Raw genomic sequence first — 17,335 nt, 5'->3', positions numbered from 1 at the left:
ATTTAGAGATAATCTGAATTTAATTATAGTTATTATAAATATTGTTATACTTCCTGCCAACCTTTGTTCTATAAACATTTATTCAGTGTTCAAAGCATAGTGTGTGTGTGTGTGTGTGTGTGTGTGTGTGTGTGCATCTATACTTGTTATTGGACTTTTAAAATCTCTGTTAATGTCATGTTATAATAGTTATGTACCTAATTAGATTCAAATTCCTCTTTATGATTTGTTTGAATTATTACATTTGCTAGAGAGACATCTTGTAGGAGACATGCATTTCATCATTTTTTGGCATATATATCCATTTATCGATAAGCAAAAGTAAATGATAACTACTTACGTCTTATTACTAACATAGATATGACATAGGCTTCTATAGGTTTGTGAAGTAATATTATTTTGAAGATGGGTGCATTTTTCCCCATTGCCTCTGAAATGGAGAACCTCAGGCATTCTCAAGAGTTGTGGAGAAATCTTTGAGAAAGTTAGGAGAAAGATGGATAGAAGCAGGCACTGAAGTGATCTCACCTAATTTCTTGCCACAGATATTTCATGAATAGGACACAGCATTTTGGTTCACCAAATTATAATGTAGTGCTTTTAAGAAATGATTCACTTGACTCTCAGATTATAGCAACCACATATTATTTAACACAAATTCTGATTTATGAATAAAAATTGGTTAAGCAATAGTTGAAACAATAACTGAGAAGAACTGGATTCATAATGAAAAATTCAGAATAAATGTACATATTTTAATTTTAGGGCTGCATTTTAGCCATTGTTTTTTACACAAGTGGGATATTCCAGTTTCCCTTCCTGACAGGTTATTCGAAATGTATGATGTGGTGTCTTTTTATGATATCCACTTTTACATACAAATTCAATAATATCTCCTGTTTTAGAATAAAATTTTTTTTCATGTCTCCATCGTAACTGTATGTTATGTCTATCCATGACTTCTTCTGATATCACACATGCATCTGAAAGTATAAAAAAATGAACATAAAATATTAATTAGCATACAAATATTTTCCACAGAATCTCAGCCTTTCAACTAGAATATTCTACATTCGTCTAGGGCTTCATTCTCAAACCTTTCCAAGCCAACTCACTGAAAATCCATCATGTAGATTTAAATCATTTTAAACAATTCAGGATAAAAATGAGGTGCTGTGTTTAATGTGTAATAATTAAATATTATAATCTAAGATACAAAATGTCAGTTATCACAGGAAGAGCTTTGATTAAAGATCTTTTGTTGCTGTTATTGCTTGAACAAGAATTTTTCCAACTTTATTTTCTCACATGTTAATATTTGGTAGTCAGTCATTCAACCGAACGGTTGCTTGTTAATCCATGAAAACTCTACAAATACAAATTCTACAAATACATCATATTCATTACCCAGGATCTATGAGGATGTTAAAATATTTACCCAAGCACTTTGGTGGTTCTGACCACTGTCCATGACTACATATTATATTCTTGTTTCCCTGAAGTTCATAGAAGGACTGGCATTGGTACTCAACTAATGATCCTGGAGCATACGTTGATAATGGGAATGAGGTAATGTCTCCATTGTCGATAGGTGGAGGAGGCCCACATTTTCTTTTAGGGTCTAAAAAAACGTTGTTTGATTTATTGAAAGACCAAAGGAAAACACAGGTTAAAATAAAGCAATAAAAATATAGCTCAGTATGTAATATCAACACTTGTGATTTCTGATGACATAAATGATTCATTAAAGAAATTTTAATCACTTAAAATGACGGTTCCACTTTTAAGCCCTTTCTTTCACCCCACATGAAAGCATGCATAAAACATTAACAAATATGTCTCCTTTGCATTATTTCAGTATTAAAAAATGCTTTTTTTAGAGAATGTATGCTAAAAAGCTAGGTAACTTAGATGAAGAAATGTCCTTTTTTAAAAATATATACAACATATTGTAATGTCTATTGGATCTCTAGTCATTTTTTATTGATTTTTTCCATTTTTGTTACAAAATAAATATCTATCCCTTTGATAAAATTCAAAGAATTACAAATTTGTATAATGTGAAAGGGAACTGCTGGCTTCCTAGTCTGGACATGACGAGGGAAAAACATTTCTGTGTATTCCTTCTGCTAAGTATGACTAAAAATCCTAAACATATTGTAAAAACCAACATAAGACATTGCCTAGGCCTAGCAAGACAGAGACATTTCTTACAATACCTGAATTATTTCTGAGAAATATCACAGAAAAAACCTAAAACCACCCCTTTCCCCATCTTGATCAGCGAAGGCCAAGTAAGGAGCCTAGACTTCTATCCACACTCCTAGGGAATAGGATACCCCTCCCCCTTCCCATGGTGTCAGTGGAGGCCAAGTGGGAAGCCAGAACTTGCACCCTGCATGATGGTAGAGAGGACCTAATAAATAAAATATTTCAATAAAATGCAGAATTTTGAAACATAATGCCCAAAATGTCCAGAATACAATTGAAAATCATTCGTCAAAGCAAGGACCAGGAGAATCTCAAAAGAGAAAAGAAAATCAACAGAAAACCATACTGATATGACACAGATATTGGAATTGACAATGGTTTTTAAAACTTCAATAAAGCAATAAAAATATAGAGGAATTACAGAACTAAAAATATAACAGAATTCTTTTTAAACTCACTGGATGGGGGCGCCTGAGTGGCTCCATCGGTTAAACGTCTGACTTTGGCTCATATCATGACCTCACGGTTCTCATGAGCTCCAGTCTCACATCTGGCTCTGTGCTGACAGCTCAGAGCCTGGAGCCTGCTTTGGATCTTGTGTCTCCCTCTCTCTCTCTTCCCCTCCCCCACTCACATTCTGTCTCTCTCTCTCTCTCTCCCTCTTTCTCTCTCTCTCTCTCTCAAAAATAAATAAACATTAAAATATTTTTTCAATCCAAGCTGTGGTCACCTCCATTTTATTTTGTACCTCATTTATAGCATTTTTTAGCTCCTCCTGACTGTTTCTTAGTCCCTTGATCTCTGTAGCAATAGATTCTCTGCTGTCCTCTATACTTTTTTCAAGCCCAGTGATTAATTTTATGACTATTATTTTAAATTCATTTTCTGTTATATTGCTTAAATCGTTTTTGATCTGTTCGTTAGCCGTCGCTACTTCCTGGAGTTTCTGAGAAACTTAACAGAAGTCCATGGGGGAGGGGAAGAAAAAAAAAGAGGTTAGAGAGGGAGAGAGCCAAAGCATAAGAGACTCTTAAAAACTGAGAACAAACTGAGAGTTGATGGGGGGTGGGAAGGAGGGGAGGGTGGGTGATGGATATTGAGGAGGGCACCTTTTGGGATGGGCACTGGGTGTTGTATGGAAACCAATTTGACAATAAATTTCATATTTAAAAAAAAATTTTTTAAATCCAAACTCAAAAAAAATATTTTTTTAAATAAAAAGTAAAAAATAAACTCACTGGATGGGCTCAGTAATAGATTGCAGATGCAAGAAGGATAAATAAACTTGAATATACAGCAATACAAATTATCCATTTTGGAAGTAGACTGAAAAGAAGCAAAAAAAAAAAAAAATGGACAGAGCTTCAGGGACCTATGGGAAGACAGAAAAGAGTAGATACTGAGAAAAAGAAAGAGGAAGAGATTGGAGATGAAAAAATATTTCAAAAAATAATGGCTGAAAATTTCCCAAATTGGTCATAAGACATAAACGTATATACCAAAAAAGTTGAGAAATCTCCAAATACGTTGAACCCAAAGAAATTTATGCCAAGATATATCATAATCAAACTGCTGAAAACTATTAAGAAAAGGGGAAAAAAATACCAAAAGCAGCTAGATAGAAATTATGCAAACCTTTGGGAGAGAAAGGACTCAAATATCAGTGGGGTACTCATCTGTGACCATGGACCCAGGAAGAACTGTCAACCCCAAATTCTATACCCAGTGATACTATTCTGTAGGATTTAAGGGAGAAATGAAGACATTCTGAGATAAAGGAAAACAGAGAATTTGTCTTCAGCAGACTTGTCCTTGGAAGACTTTGAAATGAAGGGAAGAAGAATTAAGAATTAAGAATTCTTTGGAATTAAAACTTTGGAATGAAGGGAAAACAATGGAATTAGTAAAAATAGGGGAAATATAACAGACTATCTTTCTCCTAATTAGTTGGTTAAACTATGTTTGGTGTTTGTACAAAATTACATCATTTGATATTATTTGATATTTGAACAAAACTGTATCACATGATGATGTATGCATTGGCAATACTTAAGAACTTTAATGTGGGGAGAGTAAGTGGACCTATATGGAAGCAAGGTTTCTACATTTCACTTGATGTGATAAGATGTCAATATCAGGCAGAATGATAAGCTATATATGTGCATCTTAATATCTACAGCAACACATATATAGTTTTATAGTTGTATAAAACTATACAAAGAGATGTGCTCAAAAACAATATAGATATATCAAAATAAAATGAATTAAAATGTTCCAAAAAATCCACAGGGAAGGCAAGAAAACAGGAATTAGAGACACAGGAAACACACACAAAACAAACAAGAAAATGGCTTACATGGTGCCCCATCGATCAATAATGACTTTAAGTATAAATGGTTTAAATACTTCAGTTAAAAGACTGAAAATGGTAAAGTGGACATATAAACAAGACCCAACTGTATGGCATCTAAAAGAAACTCACTTCAAACATGGTAACATAGGTGGGCTCAAAGTAAAAGACTGGAAAATATATGTGGCAGGCAAAGGTTGATTTGAAAAACTACAAGTGGCTAATACAGTATCTCCTTAGTTGGCTCCCTTTATTTCCTGAACTCTAAATATTAGAGTGTCCTATGACCAAGTTCTTAGACTTCTTTTTAGGTATACAGTAATTCCCTGGATAAGCTCAGCTAGTAATCTATCTTGAAATATAATCCACATGTTGAAGAAGCCCAAATTTATATCACATTCTATGATCACACACCAGCTGCCTATTTCATGTCTCAAAGTGGAATTTCTTGGGCTGTCAAATGTACTTAAAGTATCTTTAATACATTTATTCCTCAGGAAATAACTCTCTTAATACTTATGATAGGAGAATTTTCCATGATTCCAACTGTTCTTTTAATCTGGACATTTTATAAAACAAATATACTATATTACTTAGTTCAGTCTGAAAAAAAAACTGGATTTTAAGTACCATCATTTTATTTGTATTTTAAAGATATTCCATAAGAACTACTACACTACATATTTATAGCAACATATTTTATCTTTAATATGTTCTCTAAACTTTGGAGATGAAATAATAAATAATAAATATGGAATGATATAATCTTCTCTTTGAGTTTAGTAAAATAAATATTATAAATTATATAAACCTTAAATGAATTTATAAACCACAAGAAAATTATTTTAAAAAGATTTGACATCAGAGTTTGGTTTATAGTCATCCTGTTTTTGAATTGTAATTTTGGCCCTTAGTAAAATAGATACAAGTAGTCAATTCCTTAAAGACTAAATCAAGAATTTATTTACTTTAATTAAGACTTAGACATATTTCATTTGAGGCAACATGTATGGACCTAAAGGGTATTATGCTATGTGAAATAAATCAGACTAAGAAAGACAATTACAATACTATTACACTCATGACCAGAATCTTAAAAAAAAAAAAAAAAAAAAAAAAAGATTAACAAACAAAAAGCAGAATCAGAACTATAAACAAAGAGGACAAACTGATGGTTGCCAGAGGGAAGAGGAGTGGGAGGTTGGGTAAAAAGGATAAAGGAGAGAGGGAAATACACACATGCCTCCAGTTATGGAATAAGTAAGTCACAGGAATAAAAGACAAAGCATAAGGAATACAGTCAATGACACTGTGAAAATAATGCAATGTGACAGATGATAGCTATACTTGTGAACATAGCATAATGTATAATCTTGTTAAATCTGTTAAATCACTTAGTTGTACTCCTAAAACTAATGTAACGTGTGTCAAGTATACATACATACATATATAAAGACTTTCTGTAGAAACTGACAACGTGATGTTAAAACTCAAAGAAAATGGAAAACAGCTAGAAAAGCAAAAACAGTTTTAAAAATTAATGTTAGTTTTCTACTGCTGCTACAAAAGAAACCCATATATTCAGAGGATTAAACAATACTAACTTATTGGGCACCACTGGGGAGGCCATTATTCTGCCTTCCACAATTAAGAACAAATTGGAGGACTCACACCATAGTAATCAAGGAAGGGCATAAAGATATGAGAATAAATATAAATATTAGTGCGAAAGACTAAAAGTACAGAAATTGACACAAACACACTTCTCCTATATTCAGTGGACTTTGACAAATATGACAAGATATTCAGTGAGTAAAATGATACCACTCCCAGCAAAGTGGGTAAAACAACTGAAAATCTGTATGAGAAAAAAAGAAAAAAAGATGAACCCTATTCCATACACAAAATACCTAGAAATCAATCACAGACATGAATGTAAAAGTACATATGTAAGCTTTCTGGAAAAAAAAATATGATAAATCTTTGCAACTTTGAAGTTGGAAAAAATGTCCTATGTAGATCACAAAATAAAAAAATTAAAAAATTGATCAACTTGTATTTCATTGAAAGTTAAGGCATATGTTCCTGTAAATAAACTATTTTAAACTCAAAAGATAAGACATAAAATGTGAAAAAAATGTTTGCAAATTACATACTTGATTAAACTAGTCAGGAAGAAATTAAAAATGCTATAACCAAGATGCTAAACTGACGGAATGTAATGAACACAAGGATGGAAGAAACAGAAACAAATAAGTGATATAGAAGATAAAACTGTAGAAAATAATGAAACTGAAAAGAGGGGAAGAAAAATATTAGATCATGAATGTAGACTTAGGGAACTCAGCAATTCCATAAAGCATAATAATATTCATATCATAAGAGTCCTGAAAGAAGAGAGGATAAAAGGGACAGAAAGTTAATTTGATCAAATTATAGCTGAAAATTTCCCTATTCTGAGGAAGGAAAAAGAGATCCAAATCCAGGAGGCACACAACTCCCATCAAAATCAACAAAAGCAGGATAACATCAAGACATATTGTAGTAAAATTTGCAAAATACAGAGATAAGGAAAGAAACCTGAAATCAGCAAGGGAAAAGAAATTCCTAACCTACAAGGGAAGACAAATAAAGTTAACAGCAGATCTCTCCAAAGAAATTTGGCAGGCCACAAAGGAATGTCATGATATATTCAACATGCTGAATGGGAAAAATGCACAGCCAAGAACACTTTGTCCAGCAAGGCTGTTATTCAGAATAGAAAGAGAGATAAAGAGTTTCGCAGACAAACAAAAACTAAAGAAATTCATGACCACTAAACCAGCCCTGCAAGAAATATTAAAGGAGACTCTTTCAGTGGGAAAGAAAGACCACAAGCAACAAAGATAGAAAGGAACAGACAAAATCTCTGGAAACATCAACTTCATAGGTAACACAATGACACTCATATCTCATATGAATGACACATTCATATCTATCGATAATCATTCTGAAGGTAAATGCACTAAATGCTCCAACCAAAAGAAATAGGGTACCAGAATGGATAAAAAACAAGACCCATCAATATGCTGCCTACAAGAGACTCATTTTAGACCTAAACACACCTGCAGATAGAACAATCTATCATGCTAATGGAAGAAAGCCAGAGAAGAAAGCCAGAGAAGCCTTACTTATATCAGACAAACTAGATTTTGAACCAAAGACTGTAACAAGAGATGAAGAAGGGCACTATATATATCATAACAAAGGGTCTATCCAAAAAGATGATCTAACAATTGTAATTGTTTATACCCTCAACTTGAAAGCATCCAAGTATATAAATCAATTCATCACAAACATAAAGAAACTCATTGATAATAATACAATAATAGTAGGGGACTTCAACACCCTACTAATAGAAATGGACAGATCATTTAAGCAGAAAATCAATGAGGAAACAATGACTTTGAATGACACACTGGTCCAGATGGACTTAACAGATTTATTCAAAACATTTCATCCTAAAGCAGCAGAATACACATTCTGCTCAAGTGTACATAGAACATTCTCCAGAATAGGTTACATATTGGGTCACAAATCAGCCCTCAACAAGTAGAAAAAGATTGAGATCATTCTATACATATCTTCATAACATAACACTATGAAACTTGAAATCAACCACAAGAAAAAAATTGGAAAGACCACAAATACATGGAGGTTAAAGAACATCCTACTAAACATGAATGGGTTAACCAGGAAATTAAAGAAGAAATGAAAAAATACATGAAGCAAATGCAAATGAAAGCATGATAGTCCAGAACCTTTGCGATACACCAAAAGTGGTCATCAGAAGGAAGCAAGAAGTAAGAAAAGTCTCAAATACACAACCTAACCTTACACCTAAAGGAGCTAGAAAAAGAACAGCAAATAAAGAGTAAAGGAGCAGAAAAAGGGAAATAGTAAAGATTAGAGCAGAAATAAATGATCATAGAAACAAACAAACAAAAAAACAATAGAACGGATCAATAAAACTAGGAGCTCGTTCTTTGAAATAATTAGTAAAACTGATAAACCCATAGCCAGGCTTATAAAGAAGAAAAGAGAAAGGACCCAAATAAATAAAATCATGAATGAAGGAGGAGAGATGACAACCAACACCACATAAATATTAATAGTTATAAGAGAATAGTATGAAAACTTATGTTTCAACAAATTGAGCAATTTGGAAGAAATGGATAAATTGTTAGAAACATATAAATTACCAAAACTGAAACAGGAAGAAATACAAAATTTGAAAAGACCCATAATCAGCAAAGAAATTGAATCAGTAATCAAAAATCTCCCAACAAACATAAAGTCCAGATGACTTCACAGGAGAATTCTACCAGACATTCAAAGAGTTAATACCTATTCTTCTCAAATTGTTCCAAAAAATAGAAATAGAAAGACAACTTCCAAACTCATTCTACAAGGCCAGCATTATCTTGATTCCAAAACCAGACAAAGACCCCACTAAAAAGGAGAATTACAGGCCAATATCCCTGATGAGCATGGATGCAAATATTCTCAACAAGATACCAGCAAATAGAATGCAACAGAACATTAAAATAATTATTCACCATGATCATGTGGGATTTATTCCTGGACTTCAGGGCTGGTTCAATATTCACAAATCAATCAGTGTGATATACCACATTAATAAAAGAAAGGATAATAACCATATGATCCTCTCAATAGATGCAGAAAAAGCATTTGACAAAATACAGCAAGATGGAGGAAAATACAGCATTTATTCTTGATAAAAACCCTCAACAAAACAGTGATAGAGGGAATGTACCTCAACATCATAAAGGCTGTATATAAAAGCTAATATCATCATCAATAGGGAAAAATTTAGAGCTTTTCCTCTAAGGTCAAGAACAAGACAGGGCTGTCTACTCTCACCATTGTCATTTAACATAGTACTGGGAGTCTCAGCTTCATCGATCAGACAATGAAAAGAAATAAAAGGCAACCAAATTAGCAAGGAACAAGTCAAACTTTTACTATTTGCAGGTGACATGATATTCTATATATAAAACCTGCAAGACTTCAACAAAAAATTTCTAGAACTGATACACAAACTCAGCAACATCTCAGGATACAAAATCAACATACAGAAATCTGTCGTATTTCTATACGCCAATAATAAAGCAGCAGAAAGAGAAATCAAGGAATTGATCACATTTACAATTGCACCAAACACCATAAGGTACCTAGGAATAAACCTAACCAAAGAGGTAATAAAAGTTCTATACTCTGAAAACTATAGAACATTTATGAAAGAAATTGAAAAGGACATAAATAAATGGAAAAGCATTCCATGCTCATAGATTGGAAGAACAAACATTGTTAAAATGTCCAAACTACCCAAAGCAACTACACACTTAATGCAATCCCTATCAAAATACCAGAGAATTTTTCACAGAACTACAGCAAACAACCCTAAAATTTGTATGGAACCACAAAAGACCCTGAATAGCCAAAACAATCTTGAAAAAAAAGAAAAGCTGGAGACATCACCTTTCTGGATTTCAAGCTATAGTCATCAAGCTGTATCAAGACAGTGTGATACTAGCACAAAAACAACACATAGATCAATGGAATAGAATAGAAAACCCAGAAATGGACCCACAATTCTATGGTCAAATAATCTTCAACAAAGCGAGAAGTAATATCTAATGGAAAAAAGAGTCTTTTCAACACACGTTGTTGGGAAAACTGGACAGCAACATGCAGAAGAATGAAACTGGACCACTTTCTTACACTGTACACAAAAATAAATTCAAAATGGATGAAAGACCTAAATGGGAGACAGGAAATCATCAAAACTTTAGAGGAGAACACAGGCAGCAACCTCTTTAGCTTTCCATGTCTGGAAACTAAAGCAAAAATGAACTATTGGGACTTCAAAATAACGTTTCTATATAGCGAAGGAAATAATCAACAAAACTAAAGGGCAACCGACGAAATGGGAGAAGATATTTGCAAATGACATATCAGATAAGGGTTAGTATCCAAAATCTATAAAGAACTTATCAAACTCAACACCCAGAAAAACAAATAATATAGTTAAGAAATAGGCAGAAGACACGAATAGACATTTTTCCAAAGAAGACATCCAGATGGCCCACAGACACATGAAAAGATGCTCAACACCGCTCATCATCAGGGAAACACAAATCAAAACCTCAATGAGATATCACTTCATATCTGTCAAAATGCCTAAAATTAACAACACAGGAAACAACAGATGTTGGCAGCAGATGTGAAGAAAGAGGAACCCTCTTACACTGTTGGTGGGAATACAAACACTATGGAGGTTCCTCAAAACACTAAAAATAGAACTACCCTACAACCTAGCAATTGCACTATGAGTTATTTACCCAAAGGATACAAAATACTGATTCAAAGAGGCACATGTACCCCAATATTTATAGCAGCATTATCAACAATAGCTGAATTATGAAAAGAGCCCAAACATCCATCAAATGATGAATAAAGAGGAGGTATTGTGTATATATATATATATATATATATATATATATATACATACATATATATATACAATGCAATATTACTCAGCCATCAAAAATAATGAAATCTTGCCATTTGCAAGGATGTGGATAGAGCTAGACAGTATTATGCTATGCGAAATAAGTCAATCAGAGAAAAACAAATATCATATGATTTCATTCATATGTGGAATTTGAAAAACAATACAGATGAACATAGGGCAAGGAAAAAAAGAGAGAAGGAGGCAAACCATAAGAGACTCTTAACAATAGAGAACAAACTGAGGGTTGCTGGAGGGGAGACAGGTAGAAATTAGGCTAAATGAGTGATGGGTATGAAGGAGGGCATTTGTGATGAGCACTGGGTGTTATATGTAATTGATGAATCACTAAATTCTACTCCTGAAACCAATATTACACTATATGTTAACTAACTAGAATTTAAATAAAGACTTCAAAAAAAATGGCCCGTCTGGATTTCATCACAGGCTAAAAATCTGTTCCTGAAAATAAACTGTTAGAAACACAAAAGATAAGCCACAGAATGTGAGAAGATATTTGCAAATTACATACCTGATAAAGGAATTATATCCCAACTATTTAAAGAACTATTACAAGTGAATTATAGGACAAACTATCCAATTAAAATTGGGGGGAAATTCAACATTTCACAAAAGAATATATACCAATGGTCAACAGGAGTGCCTGGATGGCTTAGTCGGTTAGGTGTGCAACTCTTGGTTTTGGCTCAGGTCATAATCTCACAGTTTGTGGGTTCAAGCCTGGCATCGGGCTCTATGCTGACAGCTCAGAGCCTGCAGCCTGCTTCAGATTCTGTGTCTCCCTCTCTCTGCCCCTCTGCCTCTCTCTCTCTCTCTCTCTCTCAAAAACAAAATAAATACATAAATAAACATTAAAAAATTTTTTTAAAAAAATAGGTCAACCATAATTGCCAAAACCTAAAGTGTTTTGTGGAAACATTCCAAAATTGTCTCTAGCTTGATTGGGATTGCGGCTATATACATGTAAACATTTGTCAAATCATTAGCCTGCACACACATATGTGTCAATCATATTGTATATAATTCATACCTGAAGAAAGATGATTTTTTTTTAATTTTTTTTTCAACGTTTATTTATTTTTGGGACAGAGAGAGACAGAGCATGAACGGGGGAGGGGCAGAGAGAGAGGGAGACACAGAATTGGAAGCAGGCTCCAGGCTCTGAGCCATCAGCCCAGAGCCTGACGCGGGGCTCGAACTCACGGACCGCGAGATCGTGACCTGGCTGAAGTCGGACGCTTAACCGACTGCACCACCCAGGCGCCCCGAAAGATGATTTTTAAAATGAGCATGTGCAAACTAAACATATAGTTGTCAACAAAATGTTCAAGTGATGTAATGACAAGAAGAAAAAAGCCAAAGCAATCTGTCTAAATAAAAAGTGAACATATATGGAATTATGAGAAAAATCAAGCCAAATAACAAGAAGCTCCAGACAGAACAGAAAGAAACTAAGACATAAAAACAAAAATAGCACAAGGAATGAGTGACATCGGCAAGATGGACGAAAAGAGATTCCTCATAAATCCCTCCTCCCAGTAATTACAATATGGCATCTATCTACAGGCAAAGTGTCTTTTATGGGAGATATGGGATCCAGGTAGGAGACTGTGAAACCCTGGTGCAGTCTGAGAACAAGGAGAGCTGTTTGAAAAGATAGCCTTCACCCAGGCAGCCAACTTACCAACCATCACCCCAGCTGGAATTGCAGAAACAGCTCCATAACCCTGAGAACTGGGCTACAGACCCATTTGACTTTGACCCTGTAACCAGCACCACCTGCCAAGGGACTTGGGAGGAGTCTCACCCACCCATGTGTAAAGTAATAGGTACACAGACTTTGGCCCTGGCTCTGGACCCTGAAGCAGCCTGAAGCAGCCAGCTCCTCTCAGTCAGTCTAGGACCCCCTAGAGAATGCCAATTTCAACAATTACGCCTAGATAAGAGAGCCTTTGTAGAAGTCCAGGAGTCAGACAGAGAAGTTCCAGCACATCGTTGCAGCAAAAGATCCAAGATTGGTTGTTTTGAAGTGGGTCAGTTTGGCTTTGCCATGATAAAGGAGTAAGTGTAAAGGGAGAGCCTCAGAATTTTATGCATTCAAATATAATTTCCCTGCTCTCATCACATAGTAGTAAACAATAACCCTGCCACAATTCAATTCAGTATCCCCAGCCTGTGTACATAATCCACTTCTATGCCTGTTAGTTCAATGACATGAGACGCCCAAGATAACAGATTTACCATCAACTTCCAGTAAAAGGAAATATTGATTTGTCCCCGGTGAAGGCATTGTATCTTATGACCTACCTTCTAAACCAGCAGAGTACAAACTTGCAAGCCCAGAGAAAGAATGTTAGTGATTGAACATCTTAATGGATGCAGATAAGGTGATAATCGAATACAATACAACAAATATTTGGTCAAAAAAGAAAATATAATAAACGAAATTCTTATAAACACAAATAGAAGAAAATTTCTTTAAGCAAACAAAAAAGAGCTGTGAGATATTACGCTACCAATATGCACAATTCCAATTTATTTGCCACATGTTAATAGTTGTGATATGATTTATAACAAATATATATTTAGTCTTTGACCCACATCTGGCATAGAGCTCCTAATGTTAAGCCAATTCTTAAATGATTGGAATTTCCTAAGTGATGAGTGTGATAAAGGTATCTTTAGTTATGTAAATGAGGTGTCTTTTGTAAATACCAAGGATGGGGGCTGGTTGCCCAAGGAGTCAGCCCTGTCTTTAGAGAGTTGGAACTAGCAGTCCTACCATCCTGACCCCCAGGGAGAGGAGAGGGGCTGCAGGTTGAATCAATTGCCAATAGCCAATGATTTAATCAACCCTGCCTATGTAATGAAGCCTCCATAATAATCCAAATGGACAGGGTTTTGAGAGCTTCTGGGATGGAGAGCACATGGAGGTGCCAGGAGGGTGGTGAACTCAGAGAGGGCGTGGGAGCTCCACACCCCTTACCGCATATCTCGCCCTGTGCATCTCTCATCTGGCTATTCCTGTAATAGCTTTTTGTAATAAACTAGTAACCTAGTAAATAAAATCGGTTTTGTTCTGTTTTTTTTTTTTTAATTCTGTGAGCTGCTCTAGTAAATTAATTGAATCAGAGAAGGTCATAGGAACCTCTGATTTATAGCTATTTGGTTAGAAGCACAGCAGACACACTGAACTAGCAATTGGCTTGTGAAGGGAATGGGGGCAGTCTTGTAGGACTGAGCCCTTAATCTGTGGGATTTTATGCTATCTCCAGGTAGGTAGTGTCAGAATTGAGTTGAATAGTAAGACACCTTCCTGGTGTCAGATAATTGCTTGGTGGTGTGGAAAAAACGTACACATCATAATAGAAAAGATTATCATACGAGTTGAATAGCAAATTTCAGTTAGGATTACAATAAGACTTATCCTCAGTGGACGTAAGGTAAAAGGCATATATGATAACTGAAAATATCAGCTTTACAATTTGCTTTTGCACAGTTAAAATAAAGCTAGTTTTCTCGTCTCCCTTTGTTTCCTTTCTATATACCATCCACTCCTGACTGATGAGGGAGCATAACGCAAGCTGAGGGCAAAGTACAAGCTACCACCACCACTGCCACCCCCACCCCACCCCCACCCCACCCCCAGCCAAGTAGAATATGAGTGATATTCCTCGGACACTCCTGGCTACCCGAGAACAAAGGAAAGGGGGTTAAGTGCTTGCCGTGTGACGTGGGAAACTAAGGCAAATGAAAAATTAAATTCCTTTACTGCCTACAGCCTATTCACAAGTCCTTGAAACAGGCAGAGTGACCTCGCTCTGGGAGCCCAGCTGCCTTGACGATGACACTTTGCTAGGGGCAAAAGGGAATATTGGCTTAACATTATCCTGACCCCCCAGGAACCTATAAGTCTACTTTAAAATATAAAAATTCCTGGGGCGCCTGGGTGGCGCAGTCGGTTAAGCGTCCGACTTCATCCAGGTCACGATCTCGCGGTCCATGAGTTCGAGCCCCGTGTCAGGCTCTGGGCTGATGGCTCAGAGCCTGGAGCCTGTTTCCGATTCTGTGTCTCCCTCTCTCTCTGCCCCTCCCCCGTTCATGCTCTGTCTCTCTCTGTCCCAAAAATAAATAAACGTTGAAAAAAAAATTTTTTTTTAAATTTAAAATATAAAAATTCCTTTGGAAACGTCCTTTATCTCAACTCCCCCAAGGTATATTCTGGCAACCATACTCCAAGCTTATGGCCTCCTGATATACATCTGAAGGGTCTCATGACTGAGGTTTTACTAAAAGGTAATAAAAAGCATTTTCCTGACAACACCACCTTGCTTCCAAAATAACTTAGAGACTTACTCTATCCCTAACCCCCTCCCAACCTGACGGTATATAATCAATTACCCATCACAACCCCAGTGCAGCTCTTTCTGCCCAAGGGTCCTGTCCTGGTGCTTTCATAAAATCACCTTTTTGCACCAAAGATGTCTTCAAGAATTCTTTCTTGGCCATCAGCTCCAAACCCTAGTATCACGCAAAACCCCATCACTGATAACTGACCTTGTCAGAGTACTCAAACTGTGCCAACTTTGAAAAGTATTATCATAAACCATACTTTGATTTGCTTCTTTTAATGTATTGCTATATTATGTGATATTACTAGGGATTATATACAAAATATCCTATATATCTAAGAAGCAGCACAATATGTAATATCAACACTTGTGTGATTCTGAGGAAAGAAAGAATTCATTGGTGAAATTTTAATCGTATCCTTCGAGACTGAAGGAGAAATGAAGACATTCTCCAATAAACAAAAGCTAAGAGAATTTGTTACAAGTAGACATGACCTCCAAGAAATGCTGAGGGCTGAAGTATAAGGACATGGGACAGTAACCTGAAGCTAAATGAAGACATAGAGCACAATGGTAAAGGTCACTATTGGGCAACTATAGGTAATCAAAATAAACGTAAAAGCCATTTTTATTATATTTATGCTTTTAAATTCTTTTTCTTGGGGCACCTGGCTGGCTCAGTTGGCTGAGTGTCCAAGTCTTGATTTTTGCCTCCGGTCATGATCTCACAGTTGTGGGATCAAGCCCCACATCAGGCTCTGTGCTGAGCCTAGAGTCACCATGCTATCCATTAGATCTCCAGAACAGATTCATCTCCTAACTGGAAGTTTGTACACCTTGACCAACATCTCCCCATTTCCCTCAACCCCCCGTCCCTGGCAGCCACCATTCTTTCTGTCTCTATGAGTTTGGCTTTTTTAGATTCTACCTATGCACGAGATCATAGAGTATTTGTGTTTCTCTATTTAACTTAGTTCACATAGCACAATGCCCTCAAGGTCCATGCATATTGTTGCAAATGGCAGGATTTCCTTCTTTTGGGGATGAATAATGCTCCATTATATGTCACATTTTCTTTATTCATTCATCCATGAGTGGAAATTTACATAACTCCTACCTCTTGAAAATTATAAATACTGTTGGTATGAACATGGGGGTGCAGACATCTCTTCAAGATCATAACTTCATTTCCTTTGGATATATACCCAGTAGTAGAATTACTGGATCATATGGTATTTCTACATTTAATTTTCTGAGGAAACTCCATACTCTTTTCCATAGCAGCTATACTAATTTACATTCCCAACAGTACATAAGTTTCCCTTTTCTCCACATCCTCGCCAACATTTGTTATCTCTTGTGTTTTTGATAATTATCATTCCACCAAGAATGAGATTTCATTGTGGTTTTATTTTCAGAGTTTTTCTGTGTGTGAACAAGTTGTCAGACCCACCTTGTATACATATTGTTTATTTCCATAAAAAGATATATATTTTTTTCTCCCCTGGAGTTTAAGATTCTTCTCATTTTTTTTGTTTTCCATTTATTTAAAAGTATAATTAACATATTATAATATTCAGCCTGTATCAGACAGTCCAATTCTCTCTTTTTCTACATTGCAAATAACATAAACTAAAGCCCCAGAAAAATACTTCTTTTCTCCATTTTATTGTACCCCAGAACATGCCACATCTAGATTCTCCTAACTGGCCCTCCTCCTTTCTCTTCTTAATCACTCCAGATTCATTTTCAAAATAGCAATCATAATGATCTTGTTTGACACTCATTTTGTGTCACTTGCCTGCTTAAAATCTCCCAGAGGCCTCT

The 17,335-nt window shown here is 35.4% G+C and overlaps 1 protein-coding gene across 1 annotated transcript in view; it reads right to left on the bottom strand.

Moving 5' to 3' along the window:
* Nucleotides 1-773: 773 nt before the first annotated feature.
* Nucleotides 774-17,335, bottom strand: part of LOC125155041 (complement factor H-related protein 5-like) — a 43,980-nt gene continuing 27,418 nt past the window's right edge. Inside the window, exons 7-8 of the mRNA XM_047839849.1 lie at nucleotides 1,439-1,621; nucleotides 774-983 (exon numbers count right to left, since the gene is read on the bottom strand). Of these exons, the coding sequence (XP_047695805.1) occupies nucleotides 775-983; nucleotides 1,439-1,621 (392 nt within the window). The 3' untranslated portion in view covers nucleotide 774. The remainder of the gene's footprint in view (nucleotides 984-1,438; nucleotides 1,622-17,335) is intronic.

Source organism: Prionailurus viverrinus, chromosome F1, assembly GCF_022837055.1.
Source record: "Prionailurus viverrinus isolate Anna chromosome F1, UM_Priviv_1.0, whole genome shotgun sequence".
Taxonomy (NCBI): Eukaryota; Metazoa; Chordata; class Mammalia; order Carnivora; family Felidae; genus Prionailurus; species Prionailurus viverrinus.
Note: the sequence above shows the minus strand (reverse complement) of the source record. Positions and strands in the feature narration are given on the sequence as shown.